This window comes from Sordaria macrospora, chromosome 1 (assembly GCF_033870435.1).
Source record: "Sordaria macrospora chromosome 1, complete sequence".
NCBI classification, from domain to species: domain Eukaryota; kingdom Fungi; phylum Ascomycota; class Sordariomycetes; order Sordariales; family Sordariaceae; genus Sordaria; species Sordaria macrospora.
The window spans coordinates 3,216,250-3,241,894 of record NC_089371.1 but is presented as its reverse complement, the minus strand read 5'-3'; the positions used below and the strand labels follow the sequence as shown (position 1 = coordinate 3,241,894).

At 52.4% G+C, this 25,645-nt stretch overlaps 4 protein-coding genes across 4 annotated transcripts; 2 read left to right on the top strand and 2 right to left on the bottom strand.

Annotated features, from left to right (window-relative positions):
- Positions 1-22: 22 nt before the first annotated feature.
- On the bottom strand, positions 23-3,357 carry SMAC4_04326 (uncharacterized protein). The gene is made up of 3 exons (XM_003350974.2): positions 2,681-3,357; positions 1,105-2,486; positions 23-1,045 (listed from the first exon to the last, which is right to left on the bottom strand). The coding sequence occupies exons 2-3, from the start codon at positions 2,389-2,391 to the stop codon at positions 989-991; spliced, it is 1,344 nt and encodes a 447-aa protein (XP_003351022.1). The 5' UTR covers positions 2,392-2,486; positions 2,681-3,357; the 3' UTR covers positions 23-988.
- Positions 3,358-7,867: 4,510 nt separating this feature from the next.
- On the top strand, positions 7,868-11,064 carry SMAC4_04325 (uncharacterized protein; the record flags this gene model as incomplete). The annotated part of the gene is made up of 2 exons (XM_066090092.1): positions 7,868-9,515; positions 9,585-11,064. 2 exons carry the CDS (start codon positions 7,868-7,870, stop codon positions 10,319-10,321), a joined length of 2,385 nt encoding a protein of 794 aa, XP_065945615.1. The 3' UTR covers positions 10,322-11,064.
- Positions 11,065-12,255: 1,191 nt separating this feature from the next.
- On the top strand, positions 12,256-14,736 carry SMAC4_04324 (uncharacterized protein; the record flags this gene model as incomplete). Its single annotated transcript, XM_003350972.2, has 2 exons — positions 12,256-12,483; positions 12,554-14,736. The coding sequence occupies 2 exons, from the start codon at positions 12,256-12,258 to the stop codon at positions 14,159-14,161; spliced, it is 1,836 nt and encodes a 611-aa protein (XP_003351020.1). The 3' UTR covers positions 14,162-14,736.
- Positions 14,737-16,337: 1,601 nt separating this feature from the next.
- SMAC4_04323 (uncharacterized protein) lies at positions 16,338-19,435 on the bottom strand. Its single transcript, XM_066090091.1, has one exon. It carries the CDS (start codon positions 18,686-18,688, stop codon positions 17,432-17,434), a length of 1,257 nt encoding a protein of 418 aa, XP_065945614.1. The 5' UTR covers positions 18,689-19,435; the 3' UTR covers positions 16,338-17,431.
- Positions 19,436-25,645: the final 6,210 nt, after the last annotated feature.

The following is a 25,645-nucleotide window of genomic DNA, read 5'->3' as shown; positions in this document are numbered from 1 at the left end:
CGAAGCAAGTTCGGATAGCAGTTGGCCCCATCACCGGTCGCGCCACTTTGAGCTCCGCGTCAGCCTTTTTGTTGGTTCCCTGTCGCAGATCGCCCAGCGGAACGCTTCTCCATCGGGCATCTCGAATTCCACTGCCATCAGTGCATTGGAATTGTCAGAAGCAAAGCAAGGGAAGCTCCAACAGCCCGCACAAGGGCGTTCGTTCAGGTCCAACATTGAGATCCCGTCTTTTGGAACAGCCCCAGGAGCTGTGCCACGATCCGGACACTCCGGGCCTCCAGGGGAGTGTCTTAACAACCATCACACGGCGGACTTCCAGGTTGTATCGCTCAGTCTAAAGCACACCTCATGGAGATGGGTCGTATACACCTCCAGCAACCATATCATCGGTTGACACAGAGCCTCTGGCATACATTCACAATTCACAGTCTTTACCCTACTTTTTTGTGTTCCCGTTCAGTCCATTCGGTTGTTGCCGCTCTTCCATAGGACTCGTGCTGTTACACAATAACACAATAGCAGGACATATACAACAAAGAACAACAAAGACTTCATCAATGTCCAACACTCCAAAGAAATGCAGAATCGCGCTCAAAGTCAGAAAATCCATTGCTTCGCCTCCCTTAGGTACACTACATCGTACGCTTCGTGGAACCGAGCCCGGTCGTCAAAAGCCTCTCATCTTCTAACTACGTACCCGAGTCCCACATCTCCATCCAAAATGCCCAAACAGCAGATAGCAAATATACACATCTAAGATTATAAAAGAACTGTCACCCAAATGCGACGAGCCTTTCCATAGCTCTGCCTCCTTCTTTAGATTGTCAAAGCTGGCCGAGCAAAGAAAGACCCCCAAAGCGACATAAAAGGACCCCGCCCACTCTGCTGCCTAGGCCGGCACAGAAGGACGAGGTAAAGAAATCCAGCATGTACATGTAAACCACCCATTCCCATTTCACGTCTTATCACATCTTCATTCCAACCACATTTACTCGCCACGGGGCTTAAGGACAATGGTAGCAGTGCCACCCTCCCTGAGGCCGACCTATTCATCTTGTTAGCGGTTTGCGATAACACAGGGGACAGAAACATTGCAGAGCATACCGTGCAGCCGTTGTTGCCAGAGTATTGGCCGTTCTTAAGCCAGCACTCTCCAGAGATATCACCCTTGATCTCCATGTCGAAGTTGAGGACGGCGGTGGAAGTAGGGGCGTTGGGGAAGATAGAGATATAAGTAATGCCGTCGTCGCTCTTGCCAACACCGACGTTGACAGGGGCCCAGTTACCAGCACAGTCGGGGCAAGTCTTGGAGTTCCAGGTGCAGGCATCATCGACAGGAATGTCCATGTTGTTGACGTAGTACTGAGCGGTGGTGGACTGGCCCTTCCACTTGTAGTAGGTAGACGAGACAGGGTTGGTGAGAGGGTACTGGCCGCCGGGGGTGGTCTCGAGAGGAATGACCATGGCCTCGTTGCCGGGATAGTCGGTACGGCAGATGGCAGCGCTCTTGGGGAGCATGTTCTTGACATAAACACCGCCGGCACCCTGCTCGCAAAGGGTAGGGTGGCTCTCGCGGGTAAGCTCAAGGTAGCCGTCGCTGTTGCAGTAGAGACCACCGATAGACTGACCAGTGGCACCCTGGGACTCCTCGGGCCACTGAGTCTTCTGGTAGCCCGCAGGGCAGGCGTAAGAGCACAGCATGCCCGGCTGGCAAGGGCCGGTGATGGGCTGCTCGTAGTTGTTGATGGCAACGCCCTTCATGAGCTTACCAACCTTGGCAAGAGTGGTCCATCCGGACAAGCCAACCCAGTCGACGCCGAGGGCGCCATAATCGCTGGGGAAATGGTCGCATCTGATCTTGCCGCTGGGGAACTTGCTGTCAAGTCCGCCGCCAGAGGGGTTCTCAGGAGCCGCCGACGAGGTGGCAGCGGGTGGCTCGCTGGAGGTCGAGCTGGGAATAGGGCTCGACGAAGTGGTCGGGATGCTCGAAGTGGTGGACGACGAGGTGGACGTGGAGCTGGAGATAGTGCTGCTAGTCTTTTGCTCAAAGAACTGGGCACCGCCGGGAACGCTGGCGATGGAGGTCGAGACAACGGGCGGAGGAGCGACGAACGAAGGCTTGGAGGAGCCAAGGACGACGTAACCACCCTGCTTGATGCCCTGCTCCGCCTCTTTGGCATCGACCTTCTTTCCGTCTAGGACATACTCAACGACAGTAGGACCCTGAACGACCTTGGTGACCACGACAGTACCGGCGGCGGCGGCATCAGCGCGCTTGTCGACTCCGGCGTGAGTGTGCTTCTTGGCGTGATGGTGGCCGTGGTGGTTGTGAGGCTGGGCGACGACACCGGAAACGGCGACCGCGAGGGCGAGTCCAATAATTCCCTTCATTTTCACTGATTTTGAAGCGGGATGATGTTGTCGAGGACAGGGTTTCTCGGGTTTGTGTAACGGGTTTTATTTACAGAAAACTGAATGCTTGCTAACTATTCAACCCGTCCATGTCAGTCTTTGTTTTCCAACTTGGATACTTGGCTGGCGCTGGACCCTTCGTGGATCTCTTTGAGGCGAACAAAAAGGGCTGATCGCGCTGAAAAATCGCCATTGTCTGGGATCATTCAACCAGACACACCAGATCCCGCCCGCGCCGAAGAGTGGGTTCTTGACAAGAGCTGCTTACCAGCTGGTCTGGATGGGCGTCTAGACTAGACAACAACCTAATCCGAGTTTCTAAAATAGTGACACCGCTGTTGTTCCAAAGGAATGTGGTAGAGAATCGAGGACTCTCTGTTGGATGGAAATCCTGATCGCGAAAAAAAGCGAAAGGGCGCCGATGATGTGGGAGGTGGAAACAAGCAAGTTGAAGGAACCGTCCAAGGGAATGAAAGATCCGGAGCACGAGAAAGTGGAGGAGGCGGGCTCAAGTAGTACCTCGACGTGAGTACACACCACTAGGCCAGGTACTAGCGACTGCTGTACCCCCTTCTTGGACAGACCTAGAACCCTAACCGGCGTGGTACGAAGGCGTGCGAAGCGAGCGGTGGGCTGTGGTGGGACGGGAGAAGACTCTTTCTGTCAATGGGCTCCAAAGGGCTCCATTCGCCGGGCGGAAAAGGAAAGTGACTCGAGCGAAATGAAGACCGTGACAGGGCACCCCCTAGGCGCTTTCCTGCCAGGAACAAGGAACAGGCAGTGTCTGGGGAACCACAACCAGGGCCTCTCGCCAACTGAACTTCCCGTGTTGGTGGTCTGGCTCCTGTTCGTCTGTCAGTTCGGGCCACCTGCCCTGGACGCGCCTGCCCTCCTCCCACGGTCTCCCACCGGACCGCTGGGCAGCCAGTGGAGATCCCTTCTTCCTTGGCGAGATTGCGCTTCCAGGAAGCCGGGGGGTGGATTGAATGCCACGAGAGGAGGAGGGTGGCAGCGGCCCAGCACAACAACAATGTCCCATTGTCTGTGTGGAAGGCGTGCCTGGTGTGCCAACCCAACCAGAGCGGCTACTGCAAGGCACAGGAACCGGGAACTTCAGCAAGAACGCACCCGCAGGCATTGGATTTTGGCGAGAGAGAAATCAGGAACCGTTCGCTGTGATTGGCCGGAGCTCTGTTGAGTGTTGCTGGGCGAGCTGGGGTCTCACTTTATCAACAGGGGAGGAGATGAGCAAAGACCACCCTCCATCATGGGCTGCATGGGCGAAGGGAAATGGGGGAAACTGAGATTGGAGACTGGCCAAGATTGGCCAGACTCAGAGGCTTCTATTTTTCCATCACGACGGAAGAGACGACGCCATCCATCCATCAGCAACTTTCCACCCCTTCGATGTTTGTTTCATTACGCTGTGCCACTGCCCTGCGGCCGCGCAAGCACGATGATGAAGTGGACATCCCTTGGAATACCGTCTTCAGCAGTGAGTTTCCCTCACGCCAACTCTTCGATACGCAAAGTCTACGTAACTATGCTTCGTATAAAGTCAGGGCTTCCCGGTTCTCCCCCAGTTGTACCAAGACAAGACCTTGCCGACCCATCTCCCCGTCGCTTGAAGTGCCGAGAAATGTGTTTCTGTCTGTCTTTCCCGGCGGTGACTGTGACAGCCGAGAGAGCCATCCTCTCTGGGCTGTTTTCCGATAGCATTGACCGTCCCCATGCTTGTCTCCATGAGAAAGGCGGCCCCGGAAATTGTGTCAATCAATGCTTCTCTCGGCCTTCTTTCACATGCTCCAAAAAGGTGGGTGACTGTCCATAGCAGGAGTAGGTACAGCCCGGATAGCCTGCACGGTTTGGCCTGATCCCGTTCATCGTCAATTGAATCCCTGTTGAATAGTGTCAAAAGGGCTTCTGTTCCTGACTAACCTACTATGACTTAGTGTGCATTCGCAAGCTGGCTCCGCCTTTGTGGGCAGGGTGGGAATGGTGGGTCGACTTACGATCCAACAACAACCTCATCAGCTTGTCTTTTCGCCTCCCTTTTCTTGGGACATTTTACTGATAATAGACGGTGTTGCTGTACGAGTTTCCAAGACTTCTGGCGAGAGGTCTCCGTCACTTGTCGTTACAGACCTGTCGATGTTGGGTGGTTGTCGGAAAGGAGAGATGACAGCGGTCAGTTCGGTTGACAACATGCGCTGCTTGCGTCCGACTTTCCAGCATTCAACTGCATGAGAAACGCTCGGATGACAGGCACATTGCGGGAAACCCGACGACGTGACATCGGACGAATCCAGGTACGATCATCATAAAGTTCGGTTTGTATTCTTGTTTGTTTCTTTATCTTGCCTTAAGTCGTAACATCAAATTTTGCCTAATGACGACGTTCTGCTGGATGTTGCGCTGTTTTTTCTCCTTCTCTTTTATGAAGGGCTTCTCTTTCATGCACTTCTTCAAGCGTTTTCCTTGTCCTCAAATCGCACGGTCCAACACATCCTGGAGTATACTATGTATAGGTATCCTTCGGTGGATGGGTGTCAAGCTTGGCTGGAAACTCAACACCATCGAGTTGAAGAACCTACCGTCATCTAATCGACCTCTTACATACCCTGCGAGCCATCTCTCGCTCCAGCTTTAGGTTGATTAGACACCTAATCTCGGCTGAATGCCAGCTCATGAAAGCGGCTCACTGGCATTGTTATAGCAACCGTTGAAATACATCCATACGACCCGGGAACATTCCACTGTATCGTGCCGACTTGGCATTCACTGGAAATCAAAAAGTTACGCCAAGTTTCGACAGGTCGAGGTGCTGGAACGCTATAGATGATGGCCCAGATGATGTCCAACAAAACAATCCCCAGATCGTCAGGAATGCTAGAAGGCGCCCGAGCCCCGTACGATGGATCGAAGAACACGATCGTGCTAGCAGGGAAGATGAGGAGTTGTCCACAGTTCTGAATATCATTGACTATCAATAGCGTGAGGAGTGTCTTTGCTGGTTTGATGCCTTTGGCATTCGCATGAACGAGAGTTAAGAACAAGATTTGATCGTCGAAGCGATGAAGACCCAAGAGTGATCGACCTCGTGAAGATATCTAAACCCCAGGTTGGCATCGGACACATCCCGCATTGTTGTCCGACATGTTCAACAATCGCCCGGAGTCTGGCCAGTCTTGGTGTTTGCCGATCATCATCTCTGTGCACTCGGTATTGGGGCCGGGCGCAACATTTGACAGTACTCACAGTACTCAGAAGGAGCTACCACTTGTAAAAAAAAACTTGGTCCCTCTGATCCGTTGACAAATGCCGATCAGTTCTGATACATTTGGAATCCATAGCTGAACTTCCTCGGTCAGAGGCTCAAGGGCATAAGTGGATATTCCAAATCATAAGCATGGAAGAAAATACGCGTTCCTTTCGGTTCCTGCTTCTTCACATCAAACGTATTCAGACTGACAGCTGTATGGATAACACACCATCATCTCTGGTCTCTGTCTCTACTCCGGATCTGCCTTCAGGGTGAGCCAGTTTGGGCTTTCTTCAAAGTAGTCCAAGCCTCATGTCATCAACGAGGAGCCCTAGGGACCTGATTCAAGTGTTAGTCTACAGGATAAGTATGGTCGTGCCGACATGGCATCTAGGATTCATGTTAGTTGATGCGGAAACCTGGAGCGTATGAGTACTAATCAGGTCTATAAAGTCGTGGTTGGGTTTGTAGACTTGATCAGCTATGTGGGCCAAACAACGCATCTAATGCAAATGGTGTCGAAGCGTTACTCAAGGACATGACCGAGAGTTGCCAAACACCACGCGTGCCATCATCTTCAATACTGACTGATGTAGCGAAGTCATTCCCAACGTCTACCTTCTGACGAGCAAGAAGGCGACTGGGTCTGCATGATGCTCGGATCAAGCAAATAAGAAAACGGCTCTTCACCAAGCGAATCCCCGAAAGCCTTCCTGTCGCCGCACCGCGGAAAGTGTCAGTGAACTGCGTATACGGGAGACGGCCTCGTTCACGGACATCCCATGACGGCCTACAACTGAAGATTATCAGTAAGAGGGTCTATCTTGACACAGAAAGCTCGACTGTAGTCGGTGTCATCGAGACGGGGGAGGGAAACTTCAAAATTGACGTAATTCCACATTAAGCAAAGAGATTACGTTACTGGATGCCTGCGCCACTTGATCTCGCGATACCTCCTAGTGGCGCCTCGGCGCTGTGATGGAATTGGTGGTGGTGTTCAGCTGAGGATTCAAACACGAAACAACACAGCCACTGCTGAGCCGTAAGCGATGAATGATCTTGGCCTCTGATGCTCCCGGGGATGTGCCATGAATGCGTATTGGGAAAGAAGGCCCGAACAATCTTTGTCAATGGAACTTCTTGTCGGCCGTGAGGTTCGCTCAAAGCTTTATGTCGTCGTTTGCACAATGAGTGAAGTCCAGTGCTGCGTTCAATGGCTTCTCATTCAACGGGCCCACTTGAGCTAGTGGAGCGCCGAGTGGTAGTTGATGAGATCGATAACTTGGAGAGATTGAAGGGCATTTTGCTGATAAAGCGCCAAGAGGCCAGTCAAAGACGTATGATCATGTCCGATCAATATCGTACAGGAGGAAGCCGTATTCGAGTAAATGAGATGGCTATAGGTAAGCTTTCCATCTGAGACCGATTGGCTTGATGATCGGTGGTTGAAGAGCTGAACAACGATGGGGTGCTGAGGTGACGGAACTTGAAGGTGCACACATTGTAGACAGACACGCCAGGCTGCGAACACCAGCTGTCAGATCAGTACAGCAGCTGGTAGTCAGGTACAATTGGACGGAAAAGAGTTCTTGTGGGGCCACCTCGGCCACTCCCTTCGTCTTGGCGGCCTGTCAGCTGTGCACCTCCACAGTCCACACAACCCAGCCCATTTTTTTCCCTTCCTCCCCACGGTCCCCCGGCACAGCCTTTCCTCTCAACCGCTGGCATTTGAGGCTCACCACTTTGGAAGCACCCCCAGCTCTGGATTCCACCTCCACCTCCGCCTCCCTAACACAGCGTGCTCTTGCCGTCAATACGATCGAGCTTTGAGCTTCACTCGACTGCTAGCCGTAGACATTGCATTCTCTGTCTAGCTCTCCATCCCGCACATTGACGTGGCCCCAGCATCCAAAATTCCAGTTGGTGCTTTTTATTCGCACACGACTAACGAGCCGCCACTGATCACTATCCACGACTCCTCCAACAAGCCGCGCCGCGAGTCTCCAACCTGGAGCTCTCGCCACGCTCTCCAGCCACACATCAAAGCCTCCAACACATCATCGCCTGGTGATGCTGCCTCGACGACGGTGAGCTTTAAGACGTGATAGCAGTGTATCCATATAATTATTTGGACCATCTTACCCTTCGATTGGTCGGCTTCAAGCGACGTCGTCTAGAGCTTCAGGCGACCTCATGGCTTCAGAAAAAGGGCATCTCGTGGCGACCGAGACTCCTCTCGCGACGCCCGCTCCCTCACAGCTCCAGGTCGCGGCAGCCTCGTCCGCCCCAGAAGCACCGCCGACAGCCACATCTGCCGACGCCGCCTTTGCCCTCGCCGCCGAGATCTCCCGGGCCAAGTCGCTCAAGAGGTCCCGTGAGGAGACCCCGCCATCGCCGGATTCCGTAGAATCCTCTTCTCCTGGCGATCTGTCCCCTTCGAAAATCGCCCGCTTGGTCGGCTTCGCTAGGTCACCTCCGCCCTCTCTAAATGGTACCGCCGACCACGATGAGGAGAGACGCCGACGAGATGAGGAGCACCACGCCGAATCCGTGGCGGCATCTGAAAACCTGACCCATAGCCCTCTGGCCGACCTCATGTCCGGAGCGCCGTCGGGGCTGGCCCGACCACCCGACGCGCCAAGCGCTCCGTCAATGTCGAGTCTGGATGCCGCCGCCGATGCTGCTGCTAGGGCACTGAGCGCCGTTACTATCCCAGCACCAAGTGCAGTTCCTAATGAGCTCAAGGATGTCAACCAGCCAAGCGCACCGAGCGCCTCAAGCCTTGCCAACCCGTCAGGCGACGTGGTCAACAGTCCTGTGCCCATGGACGTTGACTCCCGCGAGGATCAGCGGCTTTATGCGCCACAGCCTGATGCGCAGATGGAACCTCAAGACAAACCTCCATCATCACTGTCTTATCCCGGAGTCCTTCCGCACGGCGCTCCTATGTCAGCGCCGGCCCCTCCTTCTCGAGGAATGAGTATGCCGATACCGAATGCTCAGGGTGCGGATGTGACGCCCCGGTCACCAGGCTCATCAAAGAAGCACAAGTGCCCCTACTGTTCCACCGAGTTCACCAGACACCACAACCTCAAAAGCCATCTGCTCACGCATAGCCAAGAAAAGCCCTATGTTTGTTCTACGTGCCAGATGAGGTTCCGAAGATTACACGATCTCAAGCGCCACAGCAAACTGCACACAGGCGAGAAGCCGCACATATGCCCCAAGTGTGATAGGAAGTTTGCCCGTGGGGATGCGTTAGCGAGACACAGTAAAGGCGCTGGTGGTTGTGCCGGTCGCAGGCCCAGTATGGGAAACTTCGAAGATGGGGATTACGATGGTGTGAACCCGACCGGAGCTGATGAGTCGGGGCTGTCGAATGTTATGTATGAGGGTGCTGCTGAGGGTGAACTTGCTGCGGCGGAGGAGGAACGCCGTCGTCTAAGTTTGCCGGCCATCAAAGCCCAGCATGTACCGGGCCAAACAGCCCCTGAAGGTTATGCTGCTCACTCGAGCACTTATCCCCCAGCAGGCCCTCGACCGGGCGGTCTCTATCCTCCAAACGTCGATCGCGGGTCCGCTGGCCCGCCTGCTTCTCCGAGCGTGCCTAATAACCACACTCCTCACACCAGTATATCGACCATGCCCCTTAGCGCAGCTGGCACGACCATGTATTCGCAGACCGGGATGACGGAGAGCCCTAAACCTCTAAGCCCGGGGGCAGCTCCGCCCACGGCTCTTAGTCACGATGCCCTCGCACGTCAACGGCCACCAGCACCTCAGCAGCCCCATTTCAGACCAGCGGAACAAGCTGCTTCCGGGTTATCACTGCCATCTCACGGTATGTCACCAACAGTTGAAGAAGCCTGGCGCTCCCAATACCCTCCTGCTGACCGAGATCCGACCCAAGGCAACACTAGTGCGCCCACTTCTCCGGCAACCCAACAAACGGCAGCTCGTGGACGGAGTCGTGCTTCGGGCGGACCTCCTGGACCTAATAGGTCCGGTGTGGTCGACGGCAACAACCTCTTTGCCGCTGGTGAGCAAGGTGTATGGTCTTACGTACAGCACATGGAGGACAAATTCAAACACTTGCAGTCTATGGTGGAGGCAACGAGCCAAACCAATGCCGAGCTGACAGCTAAGCTCAACACACACGAGCAACATATTTCTGTTTTGAATCAAAACACTACAGAGCTGGCGGCCAAGGTCAACGCGTATGAGCAACATATTTCTTCTTTGAACCAGACTCTTACGAACTTGACGGCCAAGTGTACCAATCATGAGCAGCATATTTCTGTCCTGACTGCCGAGGTCACGACGCTTCGGCAACAGCAACAGCATCAGCAGCATCAGCAACAACACCCACTTCACCAGCATCAACAAGAACACCATCTTCAGGAAAACCAGCAAGCAAACCATCAAGTGCACCAACTCCAGCATCAGCAGGAACACCAACCTGAGCACCCATCTGAGCATCAGCCTGTGCACCCGCCCGAGCCCCAGCCCCAGCCAGACCATCAACCTGGGCATCAGCCAGGGCATCAGCCAGAGCACCAGCAAGAACATCAGCAACATCAACCAGAACATCAGCAACAACATGTCCCTACCGAGACCCAAGAACCCCCACCTGCAGCACAGCAATAGGAACGCGAACTCGCTCCGGAGGTCGCTGCTTGGGCGAGTGAGGCATGGATTCAGCACATGATGGGAGTTGCTGGAAAGTAACAATCCATTTTTTATGGAACATGGATGGAGGTTGGTGGGGGTAATGTAGTGGAGAATAAGGTGATTGTCCTGTCGGGACATGTTGGCTTTTCGACACCGGCGGGACCTTTATCGGCAAAAAGGACTCATCTTTTAACGTCGGGAGAGCAGGAGGCCGGCACGGCGTTTTGATAGGTTTGACGTAGTTCAGGCGGCGTCTGGTAGGGAATCTAGGATTGCTGCGCATGTGTTGCTTTTGGATCTTCGTCTTTTGGTGTTTCGTATCACTAAATGGTAGCACCGGCGGCTCCAAGTGAGCGGCGGTCAACCAACATAACCGTGGTTTGATGGTACTTATCCACGTTGAGTTCAGGCCAAGGTGAAGTATGATGTCGTTATGACAGTTCGTCTGTCTGTCTGACAAACACGTGTTGCCTTGCCATGTCAAACAGTTTATGGGGTGGATAAACGGAATGAGAAACAGTTCACGAACAGAGTTAAGTTATAAAAAACATGGGACAACGAAACGAGCGAGTGTCGAAAGGCAAGAGAGATATAAGTAACAATCGTATGAATGATGTCTGATTTCAGGCGCACTGCATGTCAGGATGGAAGGCAGGCATGCACTCGATCATGTTCCAGGTCACCTATAAGCTCACTGCACTTGGTCACCTACGGTTGAGATTTGAGGTGTCATCGTTGAGACAGATGAGCCATGGTCATGTTTTTCCTGAGGTTCTGGGTAGACCCAGTATTCCATCTAATTTACTTCGAACCCTCGAATGCATCCTTTGCGTACAATGACCATGAAGAGAGCTGTGAATAAACATATGAAACGATCTGAAAGCTCTCTTCGAGGCCGAAGAATGGTTCCACTCTGTTCGGCTCCGGGGTGCTTGATGTCGTGCAGGTCTCCGGGCAATTCGCGGTAGGAACGAGCAGCAGAGACGGGAGCCTTCGGGACCCTGGCCCCTGCCGAAGCCACCCCACAACGAAAACGTCATAGGCACCTGACAAGTATAACACTAACAATAAAGCACCTGCAAAAGCTAGTGTAGCAGTTAGTGGCACCTGCAAAAGCTACAGTTGCACTTGCCGGTAGGGCTCCAAGGGCGTCATGGACATCAACCCCTCGCAGCTGCCGGACACCAAGCCATTCATTGATGCCCATGCATTTTGTGAAACCACCAGACGGACTCGAGCATCTCATCGCTCACCTCGGCTGGTCCCATCTGTTCGACTACAAGAGAGACTGGTGAAATGTGAACATTGCCCCGCCAAGTTCCAAATTTTAAAGAAAGGTATGTGCGTTGCTGTACTTGTGTACAATCATGAGCTCTCAACATGCGCCTCATCTCACTCCTGCTTTTCCGCTTCAGATGTGAGAGGACCGATTCATAGCACCTTCCACCTTTCCCATCATAGCTTCCTCATGACTCCTGTGCTCCTTGTCTCCTGTCTGTTTTATGGACCATGGCTGCTAAATCAGGAGAATCCCTCGCCGCACTCGCACTCGCACTTCCGCTTCTTTCTTGTCCGGCCATCCAAGTCCTTGCACCTGCCACCTGCCCAGTGTTTCCTGCATGCTTAATGCCCCATGTCGACTGTATGAACTCTATGAGCAAGGAAGGCGCGTCACCATTTCTCGCCATACGTTAAGCCTGACAGCGTTCGCAGTCGCCAACTCTAAACATCTGACCGTCTCCTGCCACCGCGCCTGCCTGTGGGTACTTCTCAGCTAAGATCGAGGGGGAGTCTGACCACGCCTCATTAAAACCCGTCTGGTCCATCCTTCAGTCAAGGACCGCCCCTTGATTTTCTTTCTACCGAGGTGAGTAATCAACTACTCGAACTCCCTTCACACATATCTCGCCATGGCAGACGTCTCGGGATCCCTTCCTCCGCCGAGCGGCTCCTCTTCCAAGAAGAAGTCGGGCAAGAAGAACAAGAAGAACAGCCAGAAAGCGGCTCGCAGTGAGATACCGGTGCTAAAAGTGGTCGATGGAAACGCAGCTCGTCACGATCCGGCCTTAGCCGCTGCTGGCCAGGCTTCCGGCCCCTCGGCAGACAAGAAGGAGAAAAGGCTACACACCAAGACTTCTGTAAGTGACCTCACTTTTTCGGTTCACCACAATCCATGCTCCCATGACGCACCCGCTAATGACTGTAAAGATACCCGACCTGAAGCCTCTAACCAGTGTCGTTTCTACTGCCACTGCCACCGGCAGCACATCGTCGGGTTCACTGCACACTACAGTCTCCAACGAAAAACCGGCCAACATGTCAAACAATGGCAACAAGGGAGTGACGGATGAGTCCGCCGACTTTTCGATCTCGGAGCCAGCAACTACCAACCCAACCTCGCCTTCGTCCACTCAAGTCGATGGTCTCCTCGGGACGGACACTCCGCGGACAGAGGTTTCGCAGAAGGCAGGAACAGCACCGAGCACCTGTATCGATTACGCTGATGCACTCAAGGATGGCCTGAAGGAAGGTGGTCTGAAGGAGGGAACAGAGGAAAACGTTGACGATCTTCCGGTCGAGGGCACCCCTGAGGAGCCAGCCGAGAAGCCTACCAGGATGACCATCCTCCCATTCCATGACAATACAGCTCGAGAGAGGCCCAGCAACGCAGATGGCGATGCCGAACGAGAGAAACAAGCCATATGGGACGAATATCCTTCATTGTACTTTGAGGGCGACGACAACGAGCTGGCCCAACTGGAGCGTGATAGAGCCAACGCCTACCAGGCCGCCGGTATCAGATTTGCACCATTCAACATTCCTTTACAGCGACGACTCCAGACCCTGGCGGTTCTGCTACACTCGCTGAGTATCGCCACAACCGTCTCTTTCTTCTTTTTCCTGTGCGCCATTCCTCTTTTCTGGCCATTGGTCATTCCGTATCTTCTTCATATGCTGCTTAGCAAAGCAGCAACTGATGGAAAGCTGCGCTTCCGCTCAGAGCGGCTCCGACACTCGCGAATCTGGCACTTCTTTGCGGATTACTTCCCAGCTAAGCTGCACAAGACGTACGATCTTCCTGCTGACAGGAAGTACATCTTTGGTTATCACCCTCACGGCATCATCTCACATGGCGCCTTCGCCGCATTTGCCACGGAGGCCCTAGGTTTCTCGGAGAAATTCCCTGGTATCACCAACAGCCTGCTTACCCTGGACAATAACTTCCGCATCCCGGTTTACCGTGATTACATTCTTAGCATGGGTCTTCGCTCGGTTTCGAAGGAGTCAATCACCAATATTCTCAGCCGCGGCGGGCGTGACGGTCACGGTGCGGGCCGTGCTGTGACCATCGTTATTGGCGGTGCTCGGGAATCGCTGGAGGCTCAACCTGGCACACTGCACCTCGTGCTCGGTGAGCGGAAGGGCTTTGTCAAGGTGGCCATGCGGACTGGCGCCGACATCGTCCCCGTGCTCGCATTCGGCGAGAACGACTTATACGATCAGGTCAGTCCCAAGAGCCATCCGAGCTTGCACAAGCTCCAGATGTTTGTGCTCCGGACTCTCAAGTTCACTCTGCCGTTCTTGCACGGAAGAGGAATCTTCAACTACGATGTGGGTCTCATGCCTTATCGCCGGCCCCTCAACATTGTCGTCGGCAAGCCGATCAGGGTCACAAAGAGGGCCGAGAGCGAGCTGGAGACAAGCGAGATTGATTCGCTGCACGCTCTGTACGCGAAGGAACTGGAGAAGATGTGGGAGCGCTACAAGGAGGGGTTCGCCCCAGAAAGAAGCGAGGAGATGCAGATTCTGAAGTAGGACTTTAGAGTGGATAAGGGAGAGGTGGTGGTGGTTGAGGAAGGAAAGGGAGGCAAGTCGACACCGTATGGATTCCACATTCATTGAAAAGGGCCGGATAAGGGGCTAGTGCAATGGATGGTCATGACAATTTTACTATTTACTATGACAAGGGGCGGACATATCTTATATTATCATGCGGGGAAGAGGATATGATTTTGGTGAAATTACAAGATGGAGTAATCGTCTAAAAATACGCATGTTTGTTAGGTCCACTGATATAAACTCACCCAGGCATTTTCACATGTTCAGTTGGAATCTTGAACTGCGTCATCTCTTAGCGAAGATCCCTCATAACTTCACAATTGCGCATACACATCTTTTTGACACGGAAACCACTCCAAAGTTCAGTCGGATCTTGGAGTGTGCGCGATGACAGGATGTTGTTTGTCAGTGATGAAAGCCACTCGAGCACCCCTACGGTGCAAAATCAACTTAACTATACCAGCAGCAAGCCCCTAGTTTTATTCCCAATCTGTGACGACCGGCCAATATATGTTCCCGTCGGGTCGCCCGAGACCACGGACCCGGGGACCTGGTGCTAGGGGACCCGAGTGCTTGGGAGCTCGGGAAATGAGAGATGAAATAAGTGCGCTAAATGTTGTTTTTAATCCAACATGGGATGGAATCGAGGACTTTTGGTAAGGATTGGACGTTGGACCTCCTCCGAACTCGGATAAACGGTGAATAGGTAAATGGGCCATGTGTATGGTACCTACCTACCTACCTACCTACCTACCTACTATGTGCAATTAACGATATATTCAGAATATGAGAAGTAAGTAGGGTGGTACGGCGGATAATTGATGGATACAAGAGAAAATGTTAAAAAGCTGTGTGTGGGTTACGTTAGTTGGTTGGTTGGTTGGTGGTGTCTTGCGAGGGGAACGGGGGAAAGAGGATGTGAGATCGGGAAGAACGAGGAGCGGGATGAGAACGAGGAGAACGAGGAGAACGAGGAGAACGAGGAGAACGAGGAGAACGAGGAGAACGAGGAGAACGAGGAGAACGAGGAGAACGAGGGGAAGAGGCTGAAGTACCTACTGTAGTTAGGTATTGCGTTATTCTGTGTATCACAACAACGACGCGATCACGTCTCTCGAGCGTTGATTTTAGTACTTTTGTTTTTGTGCGCGTTGGATAGAGGTAGAGGTAGAGAGGTACCGGTAGTAGGTAGAGGTAGCTTTCAACGTGGTTCGGTTCTTAGAAGATATAACGGATTATGGTAGGTACCAGTGGAGGAGATGTGGAAGATGGAATAGCCAAACTTCATGGTGTCGTTATCGTCTTAGTAGCGTTATATCGACCATCAGGTGGTTGTCGTCTTTTTTTGCCTTCTTTTTTCTTTTTTCTTTTTTCTTTTGTTTTTTCCCTCTCTTTTCGTGTCTTTATCCCTCAAGGTGGGTAGGCACATAGACTCAATGACGATCACAATCTTTTTTATTCTTTCTCACTGACAACCGCTCGGTCTCGGAATACTTGCAGTGGTAGAGCCAAAGTTTCAAGATCAACACGAGAATGAAATAGCTTGCCGTGGGATGATAACTGTGACGACGAGAAATCATTCATTCTTCCGATCGATTGATTACCTGCCGTGCTCTTTGATTAGGGCCTCCCATGGATAACTAACTGTTCGTGACTGTTTCTATCTATTCCTTGCTCCTTCCCCATTTCTTTATTATATGTCACATTTCGGAAGATCCGAGGAAGGAGTGAGGAACGAGAACCGAGTGTCTACAATGAATGATGAATGACAAATGGAAGGAAAGTCGAGAGATACCTGGGTACTTTCCCTTTCCCCAACGGGTCAAAAAAAAAACACGGAAAAAAACGAAAGTTTAGTTCTCGAAGATCGCATCGGCCAATGTTCATCATGTCTTGGTCCAGCTCGTCTCCCTTGCATAAACCACCACTACGCTACTACCAACCAGTGATAACCCATTAACTCAATGCCTTACTGATACCAGGTAGTAAACAAGTTCTGAGAAGTCGTCTGAAGTGAGTGAGTGAGTGGTATGAACCCGAAGAGTTAGTTGCAACGGCTGGCTGGCTGGCTGGCTGTGTGATACGAACTATGAATGCATGAGAGATCGTCGCCTGTTAGTCTAGTAGTAATTAATATCAACCAAATAACCACCGAATATCAAAAGCGGAAGGAAACATTTCGTTCGTTCGTAACGGAAAGGACATGCGTGAATGCACAAATGCACAAATGCACAAATGACACAAATGCAATACTACCCGCCTAACCAGACTCCCATAACAGACATGACGGACGTTTCGGCGTCTCCGTCAACATACCTACTGCGTAGTCGTTAAACTTCACCACTAATCATCCGCCCAAGCATTCAACTTACTTGGTTCGAAACAACCTAAACGGCCCGTTTCAGAACACACCTCAACTTTTACCCGCGAACTGAGCGACTTAGTAAAGTAAAGTAAGGAACCAAAATTTGGGTTGAATTTTGTTCATCAGTCGCACTTGTATGGAATCAATACAGTGCTGAGGAATATCACCGTGTGATATGTATGGTACGTCCGCAACGCACTGACGTTTGGGCAGCTCGCTTCCATCTCTTCTCTCACTTTCTATCCCGTGTCGCCCTTTAAACTTCCCTTCCCGTCCCGTGTATCGCTCGTCCGTGCGTCCCGTGTTATTCTAGAATGTCTCGTACGTAGTCGAGTACTACTCAGCCTCAATTTCTCTTCCCTTCCCTTCCCGTCTTTCCATCCGCGCCGTCAGGGTTGGGGCAAAAAGAAGGTTCGGTAAAAGCGGGAGACTCGACAAAGTAAGCGGCTTGGATACATCTGAAATAGAAATATATGAAGCCACAGAGATATATTCAAAGGGGGATTGGCTTGGACATTGTCAAGCTTGGTTGTTGATGCTGTCGCCAGCTAGAATATTGTAGTTTCAACCGTAAGGACCATGAGGGTGATCCAGGCACGCGATGAATGGACGCGTCGTGTAAAATTATAACCATGAATAAAGCAAAACACCAAGAACTCCTCGCCAGCCTTTGAAATGCTCATCAATACAAAGCCAAATACCCATTGGAACGCCTCGCAGTACAGTGGCCATTGATGCATTCGAAAAAAGTAGATAAAAAAAAGTTGCAGTCGGTTTCCTGCGATGTGGTTCACCCCTTCTCTTCAACCTCTCGTAGAACCTATTAGTATGTATCTAAGAAAGAGTCGTGGCGAGAAACTTTTGTTTTGGTTGTCCTCCTCTTACGTCCGTCGAACCCGCTTCCAGATTCGCTTCATGACTCCCTTCTCCGAGGTGGTGCTTGCTTGGTTCTCCAAGCTTTCATTGAGTATCGGTTCCCCGTAAAACATGCCCTTGTTTTCGAACCCGCCCAAGGACATCGACTTGCGGGTATTTCGATACACAGGCTTTTGTTGCCATCCGTAGATCTCGTTCTCATGCGCCCGCAAATCGGGACGTGTTAGCGTCATGCGCAGTGTCATCTCGCGAGAGTTTGCGGGCGCCTGAGCATATCCTCCAGCTCCCTCCGCAAACACGCCGCATGAGTCCCTTAGAAATGTTGGATCACTCGACGTAGCGCGTTGAGGATGGGGTCTGCTTTCAAATGCATGGGGTGTCTTGGGCGACTCAGGATCCGCAAGCGATGGTTGATCGCTGTTGAGAGAAACATGCTCGTCGTCGTCATCAGCCAAGAAAGTACCTATGGCCCAGGCATCTTCTCCTTTTTGCGTCGATTGGACCTTCCTTCGAACATGACCGAGGGGCGTTTCCATAAACTCGGTACGGACTATAGGCCCTGCACCATGCGCGTCCATGGACGGGAAGCCAAACTCGATAGCCTCGTCGAACTTTTGAGGAGAGGCCAGATAAACGCGTAATTTCAGTCGAGCTTCAGGGTCTTGGTAATGGGCTGCAGCTGGGTCGAAGACCGATTCATGTGGGCTTTGCTTTGGTGTGATGAGCGATAGAGTGCGCGACTTCCGGGTTGTATGTCCTTCTGAGTTAGCAACACTGCCTGCCGAGGTAGGTGCTGGCGACCCAGTTACCACGGCGTTATGGCTTCCTGGTCTGCTTGTCGGGGTAGGCATGGAAGATAGGCCGAATGGAAGCTTGGATACAGACATTTGCCTGCGGAAAGACGGTCGCGCTTGTTTTGGGGATGGAAGGCTGTCCCTCAGGTTGGCATGGTAGTCGTCTAGGAAAAGACGCAAGTCCAGATCGTCTTCTTCCTCCAGCCATCGAAAGCTATCATAAAACGATTGAGGAAGTTCTTCGCTGGTGGGTTGCTCAACACGGCTTTGAACGCCGTCTCTGGGCTCCGAAGTAGTTTGCTGAGATGAATGTGACGACGTGAGGCCCTCCCTATTCACAGTCGGGTGACCACTGGTCCTCCTGTTCATCTTGTAAATAGCCTCGTCTGCTGCATCCAGAATGACGCTGGCGCGGAGACGCCTTGCAAGAGCAACCTGCTCTTCCCGTGTTAACTCTTGTTGACGCATGTTTTCGATAGATTCCTGTGGTATTTCGAGAACAGGAGATGGCAGGCTTGATTCTCCTCCTAATGGTCCCCGCCCGTTACGGCTGACAATCTGCTCCGAGCGGCTTTGTTGTTTATGACCCTTTTGCCGTTTGTAGTTGGATATGTCGTCGTAGTGTCGTGTGATACCGTCGATGAGGTAAGACTCGCGAGCAAAGCGCAGCCTTTCGAGTGTTGAGAAGTACTGTTAAGGTCTTTGTTTTAGCGAGGGCTTCAAGAAACAAGAGCAGGTTCGAGAAACCAAATCATAAGGAAAGTTGATCAAGCCGTCTAATATAACGTGTAGGGATCACCGGCATATGACGGGCAGTTTTGGGAGCTTGAGCGGGAGGGACACGACGAAGCCGGCCAGGTTGCATGGGCAATGGCAAGGGGTCCCTGAGCAGCTTTGGCCAGCAGGCGTTGGACCTGCATGCTTGAGAGCCAAATGAAGCTGCAAGTGCGCGGAAGTGAGTTGGAATATGATCCCTGTCCAGGTACAAGACGCCCCGTGTTCACTGAACGATACGAGACGCTGCACCACCTTCTCTGTCGAACATTGCTCAATCCCGGCAAGCATTGCTTTGAGGTCAAGCTGCCAAAGAGAATATCCTATGGAGCCGACGCTTGCGCTGTTCGCTTCAGTAGCCGGAGAAAGACCGAAAGAGTATGCGATCTGGGAAAGTACCGCCGTCGTTGAAAGCAGTCTTGTTGGCCAAATGAAAGCCAACCGAGATTTGCCCTTGTTGACAGGCACTTGCTCATCAACCAATGCGGCATGAGAAGCCCCAAAGAAGCAAAATCTCAGGTGCTTACTGAGGCGCGAGAAGCGCTCATAGAAGAGCTGGACCAGGCCATCCAGGCCCGGTAATATCAACTATTGGCGGGGACGGTCATGCCATCGGTCTGCCAATTCTGCCAATCTCTGGGGTAGCTCAGATGGCTTCAACGCCTCGAGGCGCTAGCTCCCCACCTTTTCAGGGCCGCCGTCCTGCCGTGTTCCCCAATCACTAACGGGGCGGCTGTGATGCTTTGATGGTGGTGCACGCGGGTGGGTGTCATTGCCAGACAGAAGCAAAGGCGAGGGGGCTTCCAATTGGACATGCCTTGTATGAAATATGCAGGATCTAGCACTTGCTGCAGGAACCAATAGCGGGAGGGGGCAGGCGAGAGAGGGGTGATGCCCAGAGAAAAAAAAACAATGAAACTGGGAAAGGACTTGGCTCAAAACGCATTGAACATCAAGTCTCCATGCCAGCATCAGATATAGAGTTTGAGGATTTTTTTTCTCAGTGAAAGTTTCGGGTACGCACCTTGCGCTGTATTGCCAATGGTAGAGCCTCAAACTCTTCCCGGGTCATCTGTGGAACCGCATTGGCCTGATTTTGTCGTGTCCCAATGCTGCTAGATCTGGAATGGGTAAATCGCTTGTGTATCGTCGGCTTGGTGTCCGTGAAACTCTGTCCCGGATACTCGAACGGCTGCTGCGGCTTGCCGTTATGGTCCATATGCTGATGATGGTGTCGTTTTGACCACAGAGAGAAGAAGGGACTGGGAAGCCGGGCCAACTGCTCGCTGTGAGCCGAGTGCGGCCGGCGCAGCCGCCGTTGAGCGATAGTTTTGGTAGTATAGTTAGGCCGGGCAGAGGGTTCCGAGGGCCCAGCTCCATCACCCGAAGCCACAGCCGTAGGACCAGGCATTATGGCACCGTGTTCGATGCTCGAGATGCCGCTGCCGGAATTATCGAAATAATGGTGATATGTGCAAGGTTCGGAGGCGAGACTTGTTGTCGAAGCTGAGGGAGACAAGTAGAATGAGCGGTAGACAGGACTCCTTGGAAGATCGACGCCAAGGTGAAATGGACCGAACTCGTCTAGGCCCAGGTTGGGTAGATGGCGCTCGCTACTGCCGCTATGAGGATATGAATAGTCGTCGAGGAAAGTGCCGATGTTGGTGTTTTGATCTTGCTTTGTATTGGGGAGAAACCTGAAGGGAAGGTGGAAGGCAAAATCTCGCGGGCTCCTGCTGTCTATCGACAAAGGTGTCTGAGGAACGTACGCCCATGGTTCAACAAGGGGCTCATCGTCTAGCTGTTCTAGGCGCTGGCGAGCATGATGATCTGGCGGAGTCGGTGTCGCTGCCCCAGCGAACGGGGTCGGATCCCCTGGCGGACACCGTGCCGGACCATCCTCTGGCTCCAGGAGAGACAGGGGCATGAAGAAGCTGCGGTCGACAGACATGTCATCGAGGTCCAGCAGGGCGTCAAGGGCACCAATGCCATTCGCAGGCACGTGTAGCACATCTTGCTGGCCATCTGGCACCACGAAGGCGGCCGCGGAAATAGCGCCCTGAGACTCCCGCCCAACTGCAAGGCTGCCCATCTCGCTACCTCGCTACCACCCAGCCAGCTTAATCACGTCGCGAGCGTAGTAACCACGGCCAATTGAGCCTGAACAGCGTAAGACCGAGGCTGTGATTTAATGTGATGGGTATCCTGACGGCGGCACCGGATGAGACGTTGAAATGTTCCCTAACTCTTCTTCTCCACGTCCGTCGTTATTCCTCCTGCAGGGTCCAGGTCCCTTTTTTCAGACCTTTTTAGCTCTCCCACAGCTCTCCTAGCTCTCCTAGCCCTCCTAGCCCTCCTAGCCCTCCTAGCTTCTGTGTGGGCTGCTCCCAGTTTTAGGATCAAGGTGGGCTGCCAGGCCAAGAGGAAGCGAAACCGCAAACGGCAATCTCAGAATAGAAGAGGCTAGACAAGCAGAAGCCTCGAGATGAACTGGCTCGTCGTCAATCTTCTGGGTCGGCCGATGACACTGTCGGCTTGTCCCCGGATCAGATAGCGCAGATGGACTCCGCACTCCGCAAAAATAATAAAAAGAAGATACGAAAACAGCACACTTCAGCGAGCCCAGATACGGGGAGACAGGCAGGTTACTCGTCACTGCGATCAGTCCAATTTGCTGGACTGGGCTTCTAACCGATGTTTCCGCTGATGTGTCGGTTCTGTCCGCTCAATGAAAGATGCTGTCGTCGTTGATCGTTGAAGACGGCGGCGAAAATGATGACAGTTGATGTTTCCTGAATAGGTTGAAAGGAGAATCGGCGCCTCGATACGTGGTCCAGTGCTTGGAGACCGCTGAGTTGCTGCTTCACTTGTGACAGAGGCGGGTAAAGTCTCTCTGGCGCCGCAGTGGATGGCGGATGGCGGACGTGATGGCGGCGGATGCGGGCGCTGTGTGCATTCAGTGGTGGGAGCAGTGGCCAGGTAGATCGCTTCAGGTTGTGGAGGACTGGCGATAGTGGAGAAAATGGGGAGGGGATCGCTTCAGGCTTCTGCTCGTAATTTGTTAATGGAGCAATACCTCTATCGCATCCAATGATCCAAACCGCCACGGTATTATCCGTCCACAGGCCGATATGTGATGGATGTGATGAAGAGAGGCAGTTGCCGTCGATGATCGTTTCCTCTTCAAGGGTCTTGTCGTTATTGATCTGGAGTCGGGTTCTGGTCGAGGTCCCAGTCGTTCGCTTTACTCGGGTGCAGCTGACTTTGGATGGCCCAGGGAGAGCGCGACAGCGATAGTAGTGGGTCTAGGATGATTGCGTGGACTCGGAGGACGAAGAGAAATGGAAAGAAAGAAAGAAAGAACACTTTGAGATTATTCTGCGATGAGAGATGAGCTCGTCCTGAATCCACCCTTCCTCTTTTGTCTAGGACTCCTCGTTTCCAAACTCTCGGGTTCAAGTTCGAAACAGGTGGGCGGATGTCACCCAAGGGGGTCCTCTGAGAGTCTGAGGGTCTCAAACGTAAATATCATGCGGTGATTCGGTGCCAGTGTTCGGGACCAAGCAATCAACAGAAATGGCGTGTTTGGAAGGAGCTCGTCGACGACTCCAAGTTGAGCTCAGCTCGAGGAAGACACGTAGGGTTAGGTATGCGGCGTGGGCTGCAGTGTATCAAATGCTGAATGAGAAATGAAGGAATGATTTGACGTGGGCGACAATTTTTAGAGAGGGAAAGAAGTTTGGACAATCCAACACAGATTTCGTCTTCGACTCCTGTCTCTTCCTTCAACCCAAGCTTCGCACCTCAGTTCGCTCTTACAAGCTGCAAGACAGGCTGTGCCAGCAGATGCCATGGACTTTAGCAACATCCAGGTCGTCAATGCGCCTTCTCCTCACCGTCCTCACCGTCTTCGCGCCTGACGTACGGTTTGGATCAACATGACGGTGACGCCCCAAAGTTTGTCCCTGAAACATTCTTACTTCTTCCACTTCAATTGACTAATGAAAGACGCCAGTGGAAAGACACGGTTAAACCCGCTCATCACAAGACGCAGACACTGTGGTCTCTGCTGTCCCTTCTCTCAAGCGGCCGCTCGCGATTCCAGAAACCAGCAATTGCCCGGGTCCTTCCTCCCTTTCCCCAGACCACAGAGAAGAGCATCTAACGAGTTGACGCCGTCGCTGTTTGACATCCCGTCTCATTCCGTTCCCGTTCGGTGGTTCCCGCAATCGGGTCTCGCATTTTGCCCTAGCGTGCGATCTCGGGTGCCGCTGACAGATCGGGGTCTGCAAAATAAGGGTTCAGCAAACCAAGAGGGCAAATCCAGGCTTCTCGGGCGCTGTCGTGTTTATCTCAAACAGATCGCTTGGGGGTGGCTGCAGCTGTTGTGACTTCCCTTCCCCTGGTTTTGTTCTCGCCATTTCCGCTGGTCGGTGCACAGATCAGGGTCCCTGGTAACCACCGCGAAGCGAGCCTTTCAGGAGTCAAGGCAGGACTTGACGAGCCGAATCAATAACACCGTACGCAACAAATCAACACACAATGACGGTCCAGCACGGAACCACAGAACCAAGAGCAACAACACGTGGATTCTGATAGGGACGGAGAATAGTGACACGGCAGGCGGGTGGTCAAGAACGGCAACCGCATCGTCGGGTTACCCAGGCCTAACGTGTTCGACCTTTGTTGTCATTCAGTATGGCCTATCGACATTCCTTTTTTCATGTGAACCATGGGACGAGACCAGCGGCGCCAGTAGCCTAGGTCTGGCGACTTTAGGCTGAGATGTATAAGGCACGTCCGTTTCAACTCTCAGCGCTATTTCCCGTCATTGGTTTCCGAATGATTATCGCCGTTGCATTGCCGCCTTCAGAGATCCGGTACATCGCCTTCGAGAACTGAAGCACCATATCGGATACACTGGCTTGTCCATATCCCGGGCCCTTGCAGACTCGGCTGGCGGCCATAACAAGTTACACAAAGCCCGTGGGAGCATTCTCTTATTGAAGAGAGCGGCGAACTTCGGCTTCAAGGTCGCACCCATGCATCATTCGGAGGTCGATCAAGCAGCAATCCATGGTTCGGTTGTACCAAACGGTTCAGTCATCATCAATCACCCATGCAATTGAGGGCCCCTGTTGACATGTTGACAATGTCAAGAATGTGGATGATGTTTAGCTCTAATCTCTATATCGGACACACACAGATCAGCTCTCACGTCTTACGGAAACCGGATCAAGGCTTGCTTAACGGCGTGGTCCAGAGCACGGAACACAGCACAACAAACACAACAAGAGAGAGAGAGAGAGAGACAAGAAGGGATCATCCATCAGTCACCATTCCCTCTCTTTCCCATCTGATACCTCCATCGATGTTCAGACCATGCAAACCCGATTGTCAGCATTGCCAACAAGATGGAGTTTGCATAATGTTCATACCTGCTTCGAATCACTGGCAGTCTCACTGCCTGGCTGATGGGAGAAGTCATGCGAGCGGCTCCTTTCGTAAACGCCGGTCCTCGCAAAGACTTACCAGAACCCTCCTTTTTTTGCGCCAACAGACCGCCAAAGTTCTTGCTTCCAGATGGCTTGGGACATGCTGTCTCTCGAACAGGGTTTACAAAACCCTTGTTTGCTGAGGTAATCGAAACGGGAGCATTGTCATGATAACACATCGTCGACGAAATATCTTGTCACTTCCGTCGAAAGACAGGAGAGGGCACAGTGACAGAGCTGTCGGATCATTCTGTTGTTGGAGTACGACCAGAAAAACTGTTCCGACGTCAGTTCCGTAGATGAACATCAGCACATGCCTCGCCTCTTTGACTTCTGCCAGGGCCTGTATCAAGAAACGACCGAATCTTGAGGAACAACAGCATGCATACCTTCCCACTGGCGTGGTCCACGTCTGATTGACCAACTTTTGGGAAATCAGAACGCCGAGGCAGAATCATCTCCTTGTTTGCTACTTGTCAGGGATACAAAATCTCCGCAGACTAGCGGTGGTAGGCAGTCTGAACGACTGTATTGCGGGTTGAACACACAAACATTGAACTGCATCATCGTCGAGCAATCACATTTCACAACAGCTTGAAAGAGACTCGGCCGAAAGCCGATGGTTCCAGATCACAAATCGATCCACTTACCCCGAAATACCGAGGGGAGCAGTTCAAGCAAAAGCGTTGCTTGACGCACTGACACTTTTGGCTTTTACACACCTCGTTTTTACTCCATGCACCGCCTTCCAACACATTCAAGACTGTAAACACATCAACGCCAGTGCCGTGTGATCTTCCAGATCCATTTCAGAGCACTTATTGCTTCATAGTACGACTTCAAAACTTTTTCCAGAGCAATGCGCCCTTGAAAAGGCGTCCAAAACTTATAGTGTCCGACTGGGCTTCGGCAACTTCGCAAATTTACCAGTTTTGCAAGCATGATCCGTCGATGGTGCATAAGAAATAGCTCCAAAGGCTACTCCCAATGAAAGTAACCTATCGATTGGCTTTTGGCACCATGTTTCCAGAATTTCGACATCGCGAACATTAGTATACCTTTCGGAGGCCGGTGCTTGGAGTCAAACCGAGGTGCGCGAAGACAAAAGGGGTGGTGCAAGAAATGCTGCCCTCAACAAAAGATGAAAACGCTTACT